General features: G+C 26.0%; 3 protein-coding genes across 3 annotated transcripts; all 3 read left to right on the top strand.

Annotated features, from left to right (window-relative positions):
- The first annotated feature begins 6890 nt into the window (after nucleotides 1-6890).
- Nucleotides 6891-11819, top strand: LOC112595631 (venom serine carboxypeptidase-like). The gene is made up of 5 exons (XM_025340909.1): nucleotides 6891-7235; nucleotides 9425-9623; nucleotides 9975-10121; nucleotides 10217-10452; nucleotides 11123-11819. Exons 1-5 carry the CDS (start codon nucleotides 6909-6911, stop codon nucleotides 11663-11665), a joined length of 1452 nt encoding a protein of 483 aa, XP_025196694.1. The 5' UTR covers nucleotides 6891-6908; the 3' UTR covers nucleotides 11666-11819.
- Nucleotides 11820-16615: 4796 nt separating this feature from the next.
- LOC112595645 (yrdC domain-containing protein, mitochondrial) lies at nucleotides 16616-17376 on the top strand. The gene has a single exon (XM_025340928.1). It carries the CDS (start codon nucleotides 16616-16618, stop codon nucleotides 17357-17359), a length of 744 nt encoding a protein of 247 aa, XP_025196713.1. The 3' UTR covers nucleotides 17360-17376.
- Nucleotides 17342-20509, top strand: LOC112595644 (pleckstrin homology domain-containing family M member 1). The gene is made up of 8 exons (XM_025340927.1): nucleotides 17342-17676; nucleotides 17739-18593; nucleotides 18685-18738; nucleotides 18809-18927; nucleotides 19016-19235; nucleotides 19316-19447; nucleotides 19511-19681; nucleotides 20333-20509. Exons 1-8 carry the CDS (start codon nucleotides 17359-17361, stop codon nucleotides 20474-20476), a joined length of 2013 nt encoding a protein of 670 aa, XP_025196712.1. The 5' UTR covers nucleotides 17342-17358; the 3' UTR covers nucleotides 20477-20509.
- Nucleotides 20510-20867: the final 358 nt, after the last annotated feature.

Below are 20867 nucleotides of genomic sequence, written 5' to 3' on the forward strand. Positions count from 1 at the left end.
AACCAAGTGTTTACCTATTTTACAATTTTTATTGCATATAAATCCTAGCCCTAATAATAAGTAAATATATTAACTTTGGAAAAATTATTAGTGCCTTTAAGTACAAATTAGTAACAAAATAAAATTTCTCTATAAAAATAAATAAAATAGAAATTAAATTAATACTAAATATTGAACCAATAAAATAATTGAAAAATTTTTGAAAAATAAAATCAAAAGAATAATAGTATATTAATGATTAATAAACCAGCAAACTTCAAATATCCTTATGTACAATATCTGTGCAGGTAAATTATTATTTATGAAGATAGAGACTATATAACAAGCTTTTAATTCACAAGTATCAATTGAGATTCTAAAACAATAACATAAAGTATGTGGAATGTTATAATATTCAATAAAAATATAAATAATTCTTAAAATTTAAGTTAGCACTGCGCTAAGGGTTTATGTTCATAAAAAAAATTTTAATTAAATATAGAGAATAGATTTTAGTTTATTGTAATTTTTCGTGAGTATGGGCATATGAGAAATGAAGACTGTTTTTTAAAAGTTGATTGGTATGTTTTGAAATGGGTCAATGTTAAACACAGAAAATCAATTCACATTAAGGATTAAAACAAATTAATTTTTTGAAACTGTATACAGTTGGTCAAATACAGATATCTTGGATTACCATAGTTATAAGTTATAACTCATGTTTTATATTTGTATATAAATAAATAACAACAAAGCTTATTCTATGTATAATGTATATATATATATATATATATATATATTAAAAAAATATTTTAGTTATGTCTTCATGATATTTAAAATGTATAAAAAACAAATGAAAGATAATATTATATACTTCTTCTGGAGTATATTAAGTACGGTGTATTACTTTTGGATTAAATAATGTTAAATAAATACCTACGTTCTTTACTTATATTAGTCTTTGGCTCACAAATATTATTATTTTTTAATAATTTTCATCAAATTTGTTTTTAAAGTTTTTTTGAAAAACTTGTTTTAATTAAGATAAATGAAAAATTTAGATATAAAAAAATATGTGGCGTATTATTATTTATTTTATTAGTTGCAAACTTTGTTTTTTATACTGCACATTTGTTAGTAAATATTTTTATTATTATCTCAAAAGAATGCAGTAATAGATTAATTTAATTTAATTATCTTTTTATGTAGAAATTTGGCATAGATTATAAATTAAAATTATATGTTGTTATTAATTTAAAATAATATAACGTGTACAATAATTATTATAAAGATAAAACAATTTTTAACCTTAAAAAAGCAAATTGCTTATATAAATATATAAGAGATTCTATTTATAGTAAGAAGATTATATACTATAGAAACGACTATTGTCATAGTTTTTTTTTTTTTTTTTTATAGTCTATTTATATGAGAAAAATTATATTTTGAAAATCAAATCCATAATAAACCATGGGAAAAAAATGATTTTGCACAACTATTAATTTTCCAATAAACTTATATAGTATAATAGTTTAAAAATATTAACTGTGTCCTATACTCATAAGTCATGATTGACAGTTGTAAACTGTAGCAATATATTTATATACTTCAAGATATTATCTGTTTAATAATTATTGTTAGTTATAACAATTAATAATACAAAAAAATACTACTTCTTGTTGTCACAGTTGAAAATTTAAGAAAACATTGTCGAAGAATCAATTATGAAAAATAAAATATGTTGTAAAATTATCTATCTTGTAGAGAAATCTTTTCAAATAATTAATAAGAACTAATTTTAAGTTTACGACTAACATACACCATTATATTAATAATAAAAAATATAGAATTAATAATAAATTCCTATTATTCCTATTTTTTTTTTTTTTTTTTTTTTGAGGAGATACTAACAAATAGAAATTACATTTTATGTTGTGTTGTAATTCTTGTTTTAATTATTAAAAGTAATAGAACGTGAGATTTTTCGTTATAATCAACGGGAAGTGCGATGACCGACCCATTATGATTTCCTGCACGAGACAAACTATTTATTTTTTTTTGTTTGACACTGAGACTATTATGTGAATATTAAATATTTAGAGGGCACGCGTACTTTTTAATGGGAAAATGTGGTTGTCACTATTACAACGTGACCAAAATCAGGAAGAAGATATTTTAACACATAAATGATTCTTTAAGAATCATAAACCAATGATTAATATAATAACTGATGTATTTATTTAAGTTAGTACTATTAAAAAAAGTTGAAATAGATATTTCTATCTTACAGACATTATGAATTAAAATGATGGATATTCGTACTTATTAAAATAAAAATAATTTTATGTGTCTAATATTAAAATATAATGTTTATTGTACTTTATTAAAATTTCCATCGAAAATAATTATATCTATACAAATAGCAAAAAGTGTCAAGATTTAAGACTATTTTTTTTTTAATGGTAATAAAATTACAAAAATTGTCGAAGAAAAAACGGTTTTAAAAATTATGACTATTTTAAGGTTCTGTAAAAAAAGTCTTATTAATTTCATATTAAATTTAATAACAGTGTAAAACTGTCAATTATTTTAATCGAAGAATAAAATTGTTATTAATAAATCAAAAAAACTATTGTAATGTAAAAATTCCAAATATCCATAAAAAGCACAAAAAAATATTTTGAAGATCAAAATATTAAACTATAATAATATTTTATTCATTTATGCAGACGAGGACTAAATATTAAATAAAAGAAGTACAAAAAAACTTGTAACAAGTGAAAAATATTAGAAGTTAAATTTACAAGATACGTTTAAGTTAAATGGTAAAAAAAGAATCAACGTTGGTGCTCAATATTTGTAGTGACATAAGGAATATGAAATATAGCAAAGGACTGGGATTTGCGTATTGAGGCACTTTAAAACATAATAACGATACAATAAAAAGAAAATTTAATCGATAGTACTCAATGTTTATCAAAAGTTTATACTATCACAAGTCTAAACTTGTAGCATTTTTATTTTGATCCAAATCGTGATAACTGATAATTGACAAAAAAAGAACTCATCAATACGAAACCAATACATTTCTCCTGCACTCAAAATCTAACATAACATTATAAAATACTTTGACTAGTTTGATTCAATTTAAAATTTAAATTTATGTCCTTGGCAAACGTGAAACGTTTGATTTATAAATAATACATATTATGAACTAGGTATATAGTTTATTAGGTAATTTAGTATTATATATATACCTATTTTCAATATGTACAAAGATGTTTCTAGATTGATTAGCTTATATAATATTAATAGATAATAACATATGAAACACAAACAATAGAATGAATAACAAAATAATTGTAGTTAGGTACGTTATGTGTTCAAGAAAAAATGTAATATTAATTAGTATGTTGCTATTGGATTTCCTGCGGATGTGTCTCGTCAAAGTATTACAATAAAACTACATATATATAAACAAAATATTTTTTATCATTCATTAAATATAGGGAAATACCAAATGACTCAATAACTTAGTGTTTTTAACGTTTTGAAAAACCTCAGATTTCAATCAACCTGTACGTGATTCGAATAGTACAATATAAAATGTTAGGGTTCATCAACATAGTGACGAATCAGTGTACATTTTAATGTTCATTAAAATATCATTATTGCTTCGTGTATGGTTCATATTAAAGCTATTTCTAAATTATAATATGTTAACGATCCAAAAAAAAAAAACTATTGTTAAACGTTTAAATATCCACTAAAACTCAAAAATCATAAATGATTCTCATTGATTTTTTTTTTTTTTAATACAATATTTAGTATTTACCTATTTAATACTGTAAATTTTTTATTATGAACTTATTATATCACCATAATTTATTTTCGTGTGCGTAGCCTAAAAATAAATTCTAACACGATCGACTTTTAAATCGTTTGCGATCGACTGTTTAGTTGCACCTGTTATAGCCTATATGCCTATATAGGTAATAGCCTACACTTAATAACATTTATAAATTATATGTAATTTTTTCATAATTTTTCAAAACAATTTTTAATTTTTCAACAAAAATTGGAAACTTTAACTACTGACAACTAATGAAAGTTAAAAGCTCATGTCTCATAAACACAATTTTATAAATTTATTACTAACTAGCCGACCCTTCACGGCTTCGCCCGTGATTGGTTGTTAATTTTCCTTCGGACGATGATATATTAATATATAGAATTTTCTATTCAAATTTTATCGTTTAATTATGTGGTATTAAGTGTTTGATATAACCTTTAAAAAAAAAAAAAGGAAAAATGTTAAATAATGTCGTCAGAAAATTGGAACATTTAAATACAATACACCTCCTTCCTACCCCCTCCGAACAAAAATAATTAAAAATCGGGTAATGTGGTGACATTTAGGAAGGTATTTAGAACAAATATGTAAAAAAAATTGGAAAAAAAATACATATATTTGTTACAAAATGAGAACTTAAAAAAGGCCTGTTCTTGCAAACTTGGTAGAGAAGCCTTAAAAATTAGCTTGGTTTTTTTAAATTTTTCAAGAACTTTTTTATAAACTTTGAGTTAATTAAATCTTATCATAAAACAGAGTGAATAAATGTATGATATAAATAGATAGATAATATATTTAAATTAATTTAGATATTTTTAAAATTTCATTCCATATAATAATTATAATAACTCTTATAAAGTTATAACATTAGTGTTTTAATGGTAATCATGGTTATAAAACAATAGTTTTAATAATAATATTGAATATGCGTAAAAATTCCCATTTTACTTAATATATTTTAATTTTTTATTAACAAAAGTGGTACTAAAACCTTCAACAGACTATCAGGTATAACCGTAAAACATTTAAATCAAATCGGTTCAGTAATTTTATCGATTAATACGGTCATAGAAAATTCCTTACAATTTTATTTAATAGTATATATATATGTATTTACAATATAACATTAGAATTTTAGAAAACCATTACCTACTATAGAATAGTTAATAATTATTAGTACTATTATTTAAATGCATATATTAGATACATTATTTTATTTTGTTTTAATAAATTTGTATTTTTTTAATTTATTTAAAACATATTTACATATGCAATAAATATTTAAAAGTTTCATACTTTTAATCCGGTACTTTTTATACCAATACATTTAGAGAGACTTTTTCCTGGTCACAATCATAGATTTTACATTATACAGTGTACCTATACTATTATAATATACAATCGTTGCTAATATATCCATGGTGCACGTGCTCGGAGATTAAACGGTGCTAATATATAATTCAAAAACATGCGTGTTATTTCCTATATGCAAATGATATTATTACGCACCGAGTAAGTATAATTTCCTGTTGGATCTTTGAACACGATATGAAAGCATTACGGTTGTTGTATCTAATATAAATATTTGTTTATTATGTTATGTGTACACGGAATACATTGACACTGGAACTGAAATGCTAGGCCAACTATTAAGGGATAGTTGCTAATCATCGTTGCATTGTCTTAAACTATGTTAAATGTGAGATAGATACATATATTTTTAACATAGAAATATTTAATTTTCAATAGAATTATCACGTTTTGATAATTTACACGTTGTCGTATTGTGTTATTATTAAAATTCGTTACATTAAACTTCAGGCCCTAATCTTAAGCTTACGACAGAGTATTTATTTTTATGGTAAAATAAAAACACAACAGAGTAATTTAGAATATAAACTTATATAACTACGACCATTCACATTATATAATAAAATTTAAATAGTATTAATTATTTTATTTAATACTAAAATTTAAATAGTATTAATTATTTTATATAATACTAAAAATTTCTAGTTTTATAATTTTTTTATCTATATTCAAATTGAAAAGTCAAAATTAACTTAACTTATTTTTAATTCGTTTTTATATTTTATAGACGCTTAACGTTACACATTAAAATTATGTGCGAGTGTGATCTATGTAAGTATATTCATACACGATATGTGTGGTGCGAACTTATTGCACAAAAATAATATCGTAATTTCGTATAATTTTATTTCTAAAACTGTTTTTATAATTTGTTGAGATAAAAATATTTAACCAGAATAAATTAAACTGCTTTTTGTCTACTTATACGATTGAGCCGGTGAAACTCTTATGTCTCCGGGATCGAACATTTAAATCACGACGGAACTGTAGCATACCTCTGTCCATGGCAAATTCGATAGGTATCATCACAATTGTACTAGTTTTTCGCGGTATGCCCATCTCCTACACCTCCATCCGGCAAAAAACACTAGCTGAAGCACAGAATAATAATATTTCATTCAGTGACAGAAGTAGTTAAGTATAGGTACACGGAATAAATTAGGTAACAATTTACGAATCACGACGATAAAAAAAATTTTTCATAGGTCTTCCGCGGAATAATAATTTATTTACGTAGCAATAATAATGTCAGCCATTAAAAAGTGGAAAACTACGATATAGGCGAAGTGAAGAAATATATTTGAGCAGGGGCTGCGTGTCAAAAAACTGTGATGATACCAGCTATTTCCTGCAATTTTTCACGCCTCTATCCATCCGTACGTAAATACGTATACATGTAATGCGTAAACGTTCGATGTGTTCCTGCTGTAAATTGGATTTATTTCCGTAAATAAATTATTAAATTATTATTATTATTATTATTATTATCATTATTAATTATTATTTATTAATAGCGTCGGTATAATATCATAATATCATCATCGACCTGCGCCCGGCTGTCGCACCCGTTACGCGGCGGTCGGAAAGAATTCGCAGCGTTGCTTTGTCGAGTGGGAGGGGACGACGGACGTACCGCGTCGGCGGCCGACGTCCGGAGCGGGACGGGGCCGAGAGGACGCGCACTGTCCCGGCCGCCGGCACAACGATGCTCGCCGCGTTCCGTGTAATACTCGCGTGTTGCGCCGCCGGGTGTTGCGTGTGGCGGCGGGCCGCGTGCCTGTCGTCCGAGTCGACGCCGCTTTACTTGCGGAGCGCGTACCCGCTGTGGGACCCCAAGTCCACGCCGTCCCATTCGGCGGCCGAGCCGCTGCTGCTGACGCCGTACCTGCGCAACGGCAACATACTCAGGGCCAAGCAGCTGGCCAGGGTGACCGAAGTGTACCGGCCGCAGCGCGTGGCCAGCTACTCCGGTTACTTCACGGTCGACGACCAACACAACTCCAATCTGTTCTTCTGGTTCTTCCCCGCAGCGGTAACCGTACCTACTGTTATAACACGCTAAATATTATTTCAATACGAAACAAACGACGGCGATATTATTATTACCGCGCAACGCTGACGTCGGCGACAAGTGTTTGTTACATAATACGTATACCTGTGCTGCATGCTATAATACTGTAAACTTCGAAAGAGATAATATTAATATGATGGAAAAAATGGAAAATAAAAAACGTACCAAGTTATTAGCTCGTTAGTCTAGACTCGCTAGGACAAAGGTCTTGTAGTATTTGCACATTAAATTTGTTTTAAGCGGTCACGAAAATAGCAGAGCAAAAAAAAATAAATATCTGTTTTATCTTGGAATAAAGCTAGTTTTGTCGTTTTATTTTGCATATTATACAAATGCATAGTTTGAGTTTTTTAGCGAATATTTCTTACATTTTATATTTTTCAATATATTATTCGATACATAATTCGTAAATAACTCGATTAAAATATTCTCCATGGACGTTTTTATTTCGTGTAATATACAACCGAAATTGTTGTATTCAAATATTTATCATGTAATATAGTACCTAAAGTTGTTCGCGAACGCATGCAGTTTACCTAGAGGCGCTATAGAGAATGACGTCTAGATTAATTTTTCATTTAATTTATTGATGGATAATTGTTCACCGCACAAAATATAATCAATAGTGTTTATACACGGCCGGCTATATACTATACTCCGATATATTAAAAATTTCACATTTAATACTTATCAGATGTGTTTCTAAACGGTCTGTACGCGTTTTGTTTCCGGTTAATTTTATTTATATGTACAAAAAGTCTGAAATTAAAATTCTATTTATTTTTGACGAAAATTTGTTTTTTTAATACTAGTTTTTAACTGGATATTTAAAATGTATAAATGTTAGATTTTAAAGTATATATTCAATGATTTTTTAGAGCTTCAGCTTTACAAGTTCTCTGTCCTACACATATTACCTTTACCATAATCTAAACTATACAAATTAAATTTTTTACGATTCGTTCAAAAAAAAAATTTAGGGAATTCGATCCAGACTATGATCTCTATAAAAATAGACATATGTATGCCAATCGTACTGACTATTCTATTAATTAGATAAATCTTTTGAAAGAAAATTTAATTCGTTATAAACTACATTTTTAAAATTTAATTCTTAAATCCTTAAGTTTTTTCAATTTTGCGTGTTAAGAATTTTATTATTAATTGTTGATAATATCCAACTTAATAAATTAATGAAAAAATATTAAAAAAAAAAGTCGTTTTTAAGTAAATTTCATGATAAATAGAAGATTTAGAAAATTGTATCGAATAATTTGGTCTCTTAATATAATTGGTAAAATAATCTTAAAATCCTTAAAAACGGTTAGAATTGAATCCTCTAAAAGTTTAAATGATAAATTTGACTAAATGAATAATTGAAACATAAAAGTTAAAACATATATCTAATAAGCAGAAATAAAAAATAATAGTAGTAGGTTAATAAATTTAAAAACGTTTTTAATTTGTCTACAGTGTAATTTATAATACACCCATGTCCCATTACATTAAAAAATTTAAACCATTAATAGATTCTATCTTTTATAGACTAGGTAATGGTTTTTTTCTTGATAAGTAATGTGCATTATTTTTTTATTTATCGAAATTTAAAATATTAACAACTATCTGTGAAAGCCGAAAAATAAATATTATTTAAATTATTGTGATAAACAATCATAATCATATTTTATTGTTTTAACATATAGTAATAAAAAAATAAAAGTTAAATATATAATAGATGTTTTAATTTTATTAATATAGCATAAAAGTATGGAAGTATTAAGTTCACTTTATTTTTAAATTATAATATAGTAGGGATAAATGCAAAGAAACAACAACTACCTAAGCGAGAATTATTATATTTTCGGAGCTAAAAACATAAAGATTTCACTTTTGCTTAAATTATTTTAGTATGGCTATAATTATGTAGCACGGTGAATCTTCTCTTTAGAAGTCTCACGTAAAAATAAAGCCTTATAAAATTATAATACGAACATTGGAATATATTATGAAGCTTATTATCCAAGCATGAATTGTATAACGTTACAGTCATATCTGTAATAAGAACTGAAGTGAAAAATAAGTGTCACGATTGAAAAAGTTTTCCTATTCTATAAGAAGTTTAATTTATACTTTTTATGTTATTATTATAGTGTCTTTACCATGAAATAGAAGCACCGTTAATTTTGTGGCTGGAAGGTGGCCCTGGTGCCAGTACGGCGTTTAGCGTATTTAAAGAAATTGGCCCGTTCAATTCCTCCTTTGACGGAAAAACCTATACAATTGATGAAAATCCATTATCTTGGCACAATAACAATTCATTACTATTCATCGACAGTCCTGTTGGAACAGGTTAAACGAATATTATAATAACCCATAACCAAATATTATGTTTATTAATTTTTAATATGTTTAACTATTTATGATTAATTTAATGCAGTATGTATTTAACAAAAATGTGCATTTTAAGTCGTAAAAATAAAATCAAAAATTAATGTATGGTAACGAAATGATTTAAAGATACTACATATAAGAGAGAATGAATATTTTATATATTATTATTTTCCTTTTCAATTGTGTTTGCTTAATTTTTAAACTTTTTAATTTAATTTTTGCAAGTGTTTAATGAGCAAATATCAATAATTTTACGCAAGTAGTTATATTTTAACAATTTGTCAATATTTATACTTTTTTTTATTTTAGGGTTCAGTTTCACTGAACACATTGACGGATATGCAACAAACTTCACAACCGTTGGCGAACAACTTTTCGAAGCTTTAACACAATTCTACACTATGTTTCCTGAACAGAGACCAAACCCGTTCTATATTGTTGCTGAATCATACGGTGGTATGTACAACACTCAATTGATAAGAAATCTATAATTCACATATTAAATATACAATCGATTATTTAATTATATTTAAAATTAATTTGGAACTTAGGCAAATTTGCACTTTCTTTGGCGTCATTAATTCACAATGACAAAACATTAGCTAATATAAGAATAGATGGAATCGCAATTGGCAACGGATTTTTAGATCCTGAAACATTGTTGTGTTATGGAGATTTTCTATACCAAATTGGTTTAGTTGATAACAATACAAAACAAGAAATTAATAAATTGGAATCCCAAGGCAGAAAAGCAATACACGATAAACATTTTGTCGATGCATTTTATGTGAGTATGCCTATCATATATTAATTCACTTTCTGACCACAATAAAAAATTTCTCTACATGTTTTTTAATTTATAAAATATTCATAAATATTAATTTGTTTAATTTTTTTCACTTATTTTTTTATAATTTTTGTATTAGTTGTATAACCACTAAACCTATTAATATATTGACATAATATATATACATATTATATATATAATTATTATGTCCAAAATGTTGGTAAATGTTTATATTCAATATATGATAGGTATTACATTTCTTATTGCTTATTTTACTTTAAAATTACCATTTTATAACTACAAAACAATAAAAAATTGAATAAGTATTTATTATAATTTTAATTTTCTTGTATGCTTTTAAAAAAATTGGAAATTTAAAACAATGCTTAAAATGTGTATGTACACATATAAGTAGATATATAGGTATATGTATATCACTTATAAAATTATAATATATAATATATCTCTCATATATATATGATCCACAAATAGCTCTTATAAAAGTAGTGCTAATAAAATGTAATCCTTTGGTGGCGATTCCTCATCAGCATCCTTTATCCCCCTTCCCCTATAATTTAATTCCTCTCTACAAATGATGGTACAAATGATATAGTTTATGGATGATGTAAATAGTTATATTATAATTTTAAAAAAAAAATTATATTTTCAGGCTTGGAGTGGTATAATGAGTACGTTTATTGAGCAAACTCAGTTTCCAAGCTTATACAATATCATTGACGGCGACACAATTCCGTGGAATTCCACTAACACCATTGGAGACGTCAGTTACATTGACTTATTGCAGACGGTTGATAGCCGAAGAGCTTTACACATTGGCGATATTGAGTATACTAGTTTGGGCGTGATCTATTACAAAATGATACCGGATTTCATGACCTCGGTTAAGGAACACCTGGAACAGCTAGTGACCAGTTATCCCATTCTAGTTTACAATGGTCAAATGGACCTTGTCGTGGCGTATCCGCTATCCGTCAACTTGTATTCGAACATGAAGAGCCCTTACGGCGCTGATTACAAGAAAGCGATCAGAAAACCGTGGTATGTAAATAAAAAGTTGGCTGGTTACATAAAAACGGTCGGAAACCTTACAGAAGTAATGGTAAGAAACGCGGGCCATTTAGTATCCTGTGACAGGCCAGAAATTTTATACGATCTCATACATAAATTTATTACAAAACGACTTAATCAATAAATTGTCACTTACACCTTAAAATAGTTTGAAATACCTACTACCTAATTATGTTCATCGTGGTTACCTATTTGTTTTTAGCAAATCACATCGACTGTACACTATAATTATTATATAATATAATGTACAAGTATACCTTATTACTACCTTATTTGACTGTTTTACCTATAATATTTTTTTTTTTACTTTTATAAACTTTTTCATTACTATAACTAAAATAGTCACAAAAATGTATAAAATTAAAAAAAAAAATAAACATCAAATAGCTACATAATTTTAAGCGGACTTTACTTTTATTATGTATGTTGTCGTCATTCGTCCATTCAATAAATAGAAGTATTAAATATGATGAAGTTTTTTATGAAAAGTGCGTCCTATGGAAGATTATTTTATTAAGTCTTAAGTTTTTTTTTTTGTTAACCATAAGTCATAATCAAATAATATTTTTATTTTATTTAAATACGATTATTTTTTGTTGTATTATGCTTAATTTATTTCAATATTGCAATATTATAATATTTTAATATGTCCATGTGTAGATTTATGCTTCTTGTTAACATCATAATGTTATATAATCACTAAAATATAATAATTTAATAGATACACATTACATATTTTTCGAATTTGATATACCATAATATATTCATCAGGAATCCAAGCTCCAATTCTTAATTCTAAATTCTAATTACGCACGATGATCATATAGATTAGTACAGTTGTAAGAAGCATACGAAGCCATCATGCTGACAACTGTTAATGTGTCGTAATATTGTTTACTGAATATCTACTCAAAAAGGTGGGCGAAAATCTATAATTAAAAAATTATTTAATTTTTTTAATTTTAGAATTAGTTTATTATAATTTTCTAATTAAATTGAGAACTTGATTAGTTTAACTGATTGTTGAAATAACTAATTTTAATTTGTTTTAATTCATTTTATGTATATGAGGTTTTATATAAAAAAAAGCTAACTAATGGATACTATATAATAATAAATTAATAAATATAACTAGAGCTAAAATTTTGATGACCTAAAAAAGCTAAAAATGACAAAAAAATTAAGTTAGATGAACGAAAAAAATATAATTTTAAAGCAATTATTATTTATTCATTTTTATATTTTACAAAATAGGTAAACATTTATATTAAGAAATAAATTAAACAAATTAATTCAAATTTGAGTTGACAATTAAATTACTTTTTCAGTATCAATGAACGGAGCAGGTAATTAAGATTTTTCTTGCAAAAATGCAAGAAAAATGCTAAATAAAAATTACACATTCTAAATTATTATATGACGGAACAAATTTAGTTTTTGATTAAAACAGTATAACACTCACAAAAAAAAAAAAAAAAATACAAAAGTCATCAAAATCCTAGCTTTAGTAATAACTAATAATACTAAAATTTCTATTACGTTGTTTGATATTATATAGATTAATATAAGTATAAAATACTCATCATGTGATCCAATGGCATAGGTATTTAGAATTTCTTTGAGGTGGGAGATATAACTAAAATTGTCGAAGCCAAACGTCTCAACATGTTAATGCCAACTGATTACCTAAGTGATAAATTTAAAAATCATAAATAAAACCATTTAGATATATGCAAAAATGGGGTCTAAGGGAGGAGGAGATATATCTCCTTAATCCTCACCCGTAAATAGGCCACATATGTAACCCACGTACTATTCGCACTAATATAAAAAATTAAATCAATTTTTTTAAACTAAGTCAATTTTTTTACCATTTTGACTTTGAATTTCGAGAACTAAATGTAGGTACTATTTGTTAATTACTTACTTTTAACTTAACGAATATGTTCACTTTACGTAATTTGAGTAAATTATTTTCATTAACTTGCCTACGTTTACGACGTAGTTTAAGTAGGTAGGTACTCGCTCGTAAAATAATTCCACAATTACCGAAACTACACTATTTCATTATTTTTACGGTAAGTTAACTGCTATCTACCGGTGAACGTATCACCTACGTAAATGAGGATAAGAAAAATATTTGGTATTTGTCCGCCGCTTTATCTACAACTGCTGTGCTTCAAATGATAAATGAAAACACATTTTTGAAGTCGTCGTGTTATCATATTGTTACCGCCGTCGTCTCGTGCTTTCGTTTGTTTTTCTTATCGTCTTTTACAATATTACTCAACATTTGTGCGTAACGTAAAAAATGTCCTTCACGAGTGACAAATGAATTCCGATGAAATACTGCAAATTTAATGAATTCCCGTCCAGGATATTTAATTGTTAATACGGACAATCGACTCAAAATCCATCAATAGGTACGTACACGTCGTCACCTGTCATAACGTCATTGGTATTTGTATAAAAGTGAGGCGGAAATAATGAGTCGTAATAACAATAATTTTATCAATCCTATTCTAATAACTGTCGTCACCAAACCGAGGTAGGTAGGTAGTTAAGAAAATTTTATTTGAATGTTTTGTTCATGTCTCAATCGTAGGCACTAGTCAGGGTCTAAACGATATCCTGGTTAATTTTTGTGGTTTAGTGTACAGTGAAACCTATTGGTAGTTAGTTTAATCCTAAGGTAAGCTATGGATATAGGTAAATTGCTAATTATTATTCTAAATAATATCTAACCTTTCATTAGTTATAAATATTTACTAATGATAGATTAACTTTTTATGATCCTTATAGATAATCTCAATGTTATTTACTTTTATTTTATGTCAGATCTGCACATAATAAAATAATTAACAAAAACTCAGTTTTCTTATCACTGACAGAATTATGTTTCTAAAAATATAAACATTATTTTGTTATAATTTTATTGTTACTTTGTAAACCCAGTTTTAGGGTTAGATGTTTTTATAATCTAGTAAACTTATGCTGAAGTCAACTGATATATGTTTATAAACTGCACAGTAGTGGCATAACTACGGAGTTGTTTGGGAGTGCTCAATCACCCCATCCCACTCAAATTCTGTGTCTTTGTAATTTAAAATATCTTTATTTTTTTGATTTCATTATCAGTCATTTTTTTCTTGGATATAGATTATAATTTATATTATATTATTATAATTATTATAATAAATAGTAACATAATATTGTCATATTGAGATTACTGGAAGTTAATCTATAATTTCGAAGGATAATAAATTATCGATAGGAATATAGGATGTTATAGATAGTCCACAGCTATAGTAATAAGTAATAACTAATGACCTAGTGATTTAAATGATACAAATTCAAAATTATGATATTGTTTGCTTTGTGCGATTTATAATTATAGCATCTCCAAGATTTGAACTTTAGATGCATCACTGACCATGTAAGACGGTTGGTTTTGTTACTTTTTGTACCAAGGTCATAAATATATTGTTTATGGAGAAAATAAGTAAATAGATAACTACCTTTTTGTCTTCTCTCAAACAATTACATCTTCAAAGTTATTTCATCAATTTTTAAGTATTTTTATTTTATTCAATATCAGCTATATAGTTTTTATAATTAATACATTTTGTTATACATTAGGTACTTATCTAATAAGTATATAATTATGAGTTATGACATTTATTTATTTATTTATTTATTTTTTTTTTGTAGCAGTTTCAGTAAATTGGATATGATATTTCAAAAAATATAATAATAATAATAATAAAAAACTTACTAGAATTTAAATGGTTTATTACGATAAGTTGTATTTAATTATAAATTTAATATTGTACTCCACATAACCACTAGTGTAATATAATACTGTAAGACTAACAAAGGGTTAATGATGATGGTCTTGAATTTTTTTTTATTTTACACAATGTAAATTAAATTTTATTAAAATCTATAGTTACTTTAAAGCTATAATTTATATTATGTAAATCTGTTTAAATTTATATACATTATCTATCACATCATTTTGGTTTAGGTTAGCTTGAATTATTTATCTACCTACTTAATTGTAATAGGTAGTTTAAACATTGCTATTGTTAATTCTGACAGAAGTTGTTTATTGCATGTATGATTTTATATTTTTTGTTTTAAATTAAAACAAAGTTTTGAGATATTTAATTTTTGTATACATTATATGCTCTACCTCAATTCTAATTTAATTAATGTAAGTTACTATGCAAATATAAAAAATATTAGGTAACATTGATTATAAAGTTTTTAATTTATAGATTATAGATTAAAAAGTAATTTAGGTAACTTTATTAATAACTATGACTATCAGTGACTGTTAAAATCAAGGTTAAAATATAGTAGAGTGATTTGTCATGCTCTATAACTGTCACTAGATTACAATCAAAGATTTAGTGAATTGTAAATCAAGTTAAGACATTTGTTAGGTATACTAGACTTGATTTAGATTTAAATTTTAATAGTCTTAATTTTTCAGGGAATTATATAGTTTTTATAATTTTGATATTGTTAATTTAAAGAAAACTGAGCTGAAAACTTTAAAAGATTTTGAAATTGTCTAAATTATATTTATTTAATATTATACAAACTTGTATTTTTAACAATTGTAGACTTTTTATAAGAAATTATAAAATTAAAAAAGTTATTTTAAAATCTAAAATAATTTAATTTTTGAAATTGTATGTAGTATTTTTAAGTATTTATGTTGGTGTTGACTTAATAATATAAAACAGCTATTAAAAAATCTCTTATTAAATCAATATGCAATATACATATTACGTACATTTATTTTATTTAAATATGTAAAATGATTATTATAATTTATCCATGAAGTATGTTATTTCTAAATACTTATTGATTAAAATATGTTCAGAATTACCTTAATTTTAAATCAATATAAAAATTAATAATATTGTGATCATTGTACAAATAATAAATAATTATTAACAATACAATGCATTTTACTATGTTAACCTAATGTACTTTTTCTGTTTCAGCTTTTCCAATGAATTCCAATATTAATAATGTGTCAAAAATATTTTAAGTTTATCCAATGCTTTTTATAAATTTCAAGCATTTTAAACACTGGATTTATAAAATTGAGTTCTTGCTCAATAAATTTAAATATCCAAAACAAATATTAATGAATAAATTAATTGACATAAAAAAATATGAACAACAAGCTGTCTCTTTGGCTGTTAAATTAATTAATGACGGTAGCGTTGTTGCACTTCCAACTGATACTGTTTATGGTCTAGCAGCTGATGCACAAAATTCAAGTGCTATAGGCAAACTATACAATATCAAAGGACGTAATCTTCAAAAACCAATAGCTATATGTACTCACCATGTAAATGATATTGGCAATTGGGGTGAAATTGGTCACTTGCCTTTTGGTCTTTTAGATTCACTATTACCTGGGCCTGTAACAGTTGTATTACAAAGAACACCATTTTTAAATTTTGCATTAAATCCTGAGGAATCAAATATTGCAATACGAGTACCAAACAGTGGTTTTGTTTGTAATATTGTAAGTAATCTGAAGAAACCAATTGCTTTAACGAGCGCTAATGAGAGTAACAAACCTAGTACATTAAAACCAATAGAATTTTTAGGTTTGTGGCCTAAATTAGATGCCATATTTGATGGTGGTACTATTGGTTCCTCATTAGAATCACGCCAAGGTTCTACTATAATTGACTTAACAATCAATAATCATTTTAGAGTAATAAGAACAGGATCTGCACTTTTAAATACATTACAGAAATTGCATAAATTTGGTTTAAAGGAATTATAATGAATAAATTTTTAAGAAAAATTATAAGTAATAAAGAACTTAAAGATGAATGTAATAAGGCATCTATTATACATTATTTTGAAGAAAGATTAAATGAATTTCATTCAGAGTTCTCAGATAAAGAAGTAAAAGTTACTAGTTCCAACTATGTTGCCGATAGATTATTGGCTAACCTAGAAGCATTGTTCTTACATGGCCTTAAAGAAACGTTTATCAGTCAGTTATCAACAGTAATTGGTAACGATGTGGACAAAACTATGGATATCAATTTTTGGCACTGTCTTCTTGTACTATCTCCAAGTGGTGTGGTAGATCAAGTAAGTTTGTATAACTAACTACTGAGTATATAATATCTTAACTGTTATTCAATTGTTTTCAGATTAACTCATTAAAACATGTTACAACAGATGTAGGAAAATGCAGAGCTTGGATTCGCTGTACCCTCAACGATTGCGTTTTTCGTAGTTATTTAATGTCTGTTGTTAAATATCGTCGATATATTGTTAAGTTTTATAACAAGACAGCAATTATACGGGACCATGAAAGTTTTGAAAAGATAATTGCTTTACTAGAAAGCATTGATCAGTATCATTTTGAACTCACTTTAAACTCAAGTCTTCTTAATACATGGCCCAATAGCACATTGATGTTGGCTGGTTACTGGACCCCAGCTCTTAAAAATAACCCATTACACAACAATAATCCTCAGATAGCTGAAGCGGTGGATGTTAATGATACTGATGAAGCAATACTAATAAATGATCATAATAGATCAGAAGAAAGCTATACGTCATCTTTATCTTCGTCATTTGTTGATTCAGAGTTTTTGCGTAAACCTCCCATTATGATGGATGAAGAAATTGGGTGGCAATTGATAATGAAGCAACCTTCTACTTCTTATGTATCTCCTAGTCTTACCAAAGATATACAGTCTGTTGATGTATTGAAAGAAGACATTTCTAATAGTGACATTTCAGTAACAAAACCTCATGAGATAGAAACGAAAGAAGTTGAAAATTCATCAGAAGTACCAAATACTGAACACAAAGCTGAAAGCTTACCAAATGAAGAAGCTAAATATAATGTCCAAAGTTTCAATGAATTATTAGAATCTTATAATTTGAGAGTGAAAAGTTTGTCTGATAGCCCTAAAATGGAAGATTTATATAAACAATTGACTGTCCCACAAATTATCGAAGAGAAGCATTTCACCGAACCTGAAATTTTAAATGATGTAAATATAAAAAAATTGTAAATAACTACTCTCTAAATATTATTGAAATTATTATTAAACATTAAACTAATAATTAAAATTGTATTTACAGGATGATGAATCTTTTGTTGAGGTATCAATGCATCCCGAACGTTTGAGTTTAGATGTAATTATTATTACTTATCATTTTTATATTTTTAACTATACGTTTTTTATAATTTGGTTTTATTTGTTAGCTTTTAAAACAATATTTAGAATATTTATTTACTCCTCCAAAGGAACTTGGTTTAAATTCTCAGGATTTTATGTGTAAAAGTTGCAACGAAGCAATTGGCATTGATTTTGGAGAATATTAGTAAGTAAAATTGAGAACTTAATGTTTCAGTTTATCAATTACATAATAAGCATTTTTATAATGTTTGCTTTAATTATTAAACTTTTAGTAAATGCAATTTCACGGCATGTTATTATTGTGTACACTGTTTTGGATCAGAAACTTGGGCAATACCTGTAAAAACATTGCTTAATTGGGATTTCAACCGGTATCCAGTGTCTAACAGTAGTGCAACATTTTTAAGTGAAATACAATATCATCCATTGTTTAATATGAGGAGTATTCATCATAAACTGTACAAAGCCAACAAGGAAATGAACAAGTCAAAAGTAAGGATAAAATTTACATAACTATTAAAATTATAATTTATCTTGATATCCATTTTTTATTTTTATATGTTTTATTGTAGAAATTACGGTGGCAAATTTACTATCTGTATCATTATTTATCTACATGCAAGTTTTACAATATTGATGAACTATCCAAAGACATATGGCCTCGTGTGTATTTCTTTAATAACATTCACCTGTATTCATTTGCCGTAAGTTTTTTAAAATCAATTAAATGAAGAGTTTTTCATTTTAATTTATTTGATGCTTTTCAGGACCTTCTAGAGATCTATTCTGGTACTTTATTAGAATTTCTTGAGCGCAAAATTGAAACTAGCCGAAACCACGTTTACAACTGTTTAGTGTGCAGTCAAAAAGGTTTTATATGTGAACTTTGCCGCGACCCCAAAATCATCTATCCATTTGACATGGGAGATAATTATCGGGTAAGAATAATTTTAAAATGATGCTATACCCATATTTGTTTTTACCATTTATCATAGAAAATTTATGTTTGGCAGGCCCAATTTTATGTAGCAACATTAAATAATAGAATGAATTGATCTATTGTTAAATTTAGTTAAATTTTTAAGCAAGTCAAAATTCTCATGTTAAAAAAAATATTATTGTTAATTAGTAAATTCATTCTGTTATTAAAAGTTACTGCATTAAATTATAACTACTGAACACAATTTGGCTATATTATATGTTTGTAAGACTGGGATAACATATTTCTGCTTGAGACATCCTCTTAAATGTTTTATTATTTTACAATATATTATATTGTAGGTACACTATATACCTACAACATAAATATATTTACAGATTTTGTAATTATTTTGTTGTCTAGCATATAAAGACATTTCCATTAAAAGAATGTGTTATATTAAATCAATATACATTTTCACATTCTTGTATAGTAAAAAAATTAGTAGAATAGGTTGAATACTCTAACAACCCCCCCCCCCCCCCCTTCACTCATATGTATGTTATGGATTTTATCATTAACCTACTTTTTAAATAATAAAATAATATTAATGGTTAATAAAACATTTTTATATTGATACCCATTAAAAATTAATGACATTTTTTTCTAGTGTCGCCATTGCAAATCATTATTCCATCGTAATTGTTTTAAAAAAGTAAATGAATGTCCCAAGTGTAAACGAGACAAAATTAGAAAGATGAAAAAATCTTTGAACAATGAAGATGAAGATAAATATGAAGAAAAAGATGATTGAAAATTGTTAAATTTAATATAGTTTAGTAAGAACTAAAATTGTAGTAAGAACAATTATTGTTCTTTTTTATATTATAATAATCTAATTGTTTTCATAATTGAAAATAAATTATTTTTTTAATCTATGTTATATTATTATGTATATTATATTAATTATACTTAAAATTAAAAATATATTTAATTTATTTTTATTTTTAATTTGTATTTAATAACTAACATTTTATTCATTGTTGGATATATGACAGTGTTTTATGTATTGTTTCACTTATATATTTTTAATACTTATCAGAAGTCATTTTATTTGATTGTAACTTAGTTTTATTAATTGATTATATTTGAAGTATTTTTACTACATTGTTTATGGCATGTTAAATTAATTTCAATATATTTAA

This window comes from Melanaphis sacchari, unplaced genomic scaffold, assembly GCF_002803265.2.
Source record: "Melanaphis sacchari strain LSU unplaced genomic scaffold, SCAv2.0 Contig28_pilon_pilon, whole genome shotgun sequence".
NCBI classification, from domain to species: Eukaryota; Metazoa; Arthropoda; class Insecta; order Hemiptera; family Aphididae; genus Melanaphis; species Melanaphis sacchari.

Coding starts and splice junctions, on each gene's coding strand:
- LOC112595631 (XM_025340909.1), top strand. CDS start 6,909: ATGCTCGCCGCGTTCCGTGTAATACTCGCGTGTTGCGCCGCCGGGTGT. Junction 9,624..9,974: donor CGACAGTCCTGTTGGAACAG/GTTAAACGAATA, acceptor TTTTTATTTTAG/GGTTCAGTTTCACTGAACAC. Junction 10,453..11,122: donor ATTTTGTCGATGCATTTTAT/GTGAGTATGCCT, acceptor TTATATTTTCAG/GCTTGGAGTGGTATAATGAG.
- LOC112595645 (XM_025340928.1), top strand. CDS start 16,616: ATGCTTTTTATAAATTTCAAGCATTTTAAACACTGGATTTATAAAATT.
- LOC112595644 (XM_025340927.1), top strand. CDS start 17,359: ATGAATAAATTTTTAAGAAAAATTATAAGTAATAAAGAACTTAAAGAT. Junction 19,448..19,510: donor TTCACCTGTATTCATTTGCC/GTAAGTTTTTTA, acceptor GATGCTTTTCAG/GACCTTCTAGAGATCTATTC. Junction 19,682..20,332: donor ACATGGGAGATAATTATCGG/GTAAGAATAATT, acceptor ATTTTTTTCTAG/TGTCGCCATTGCAAATCATT.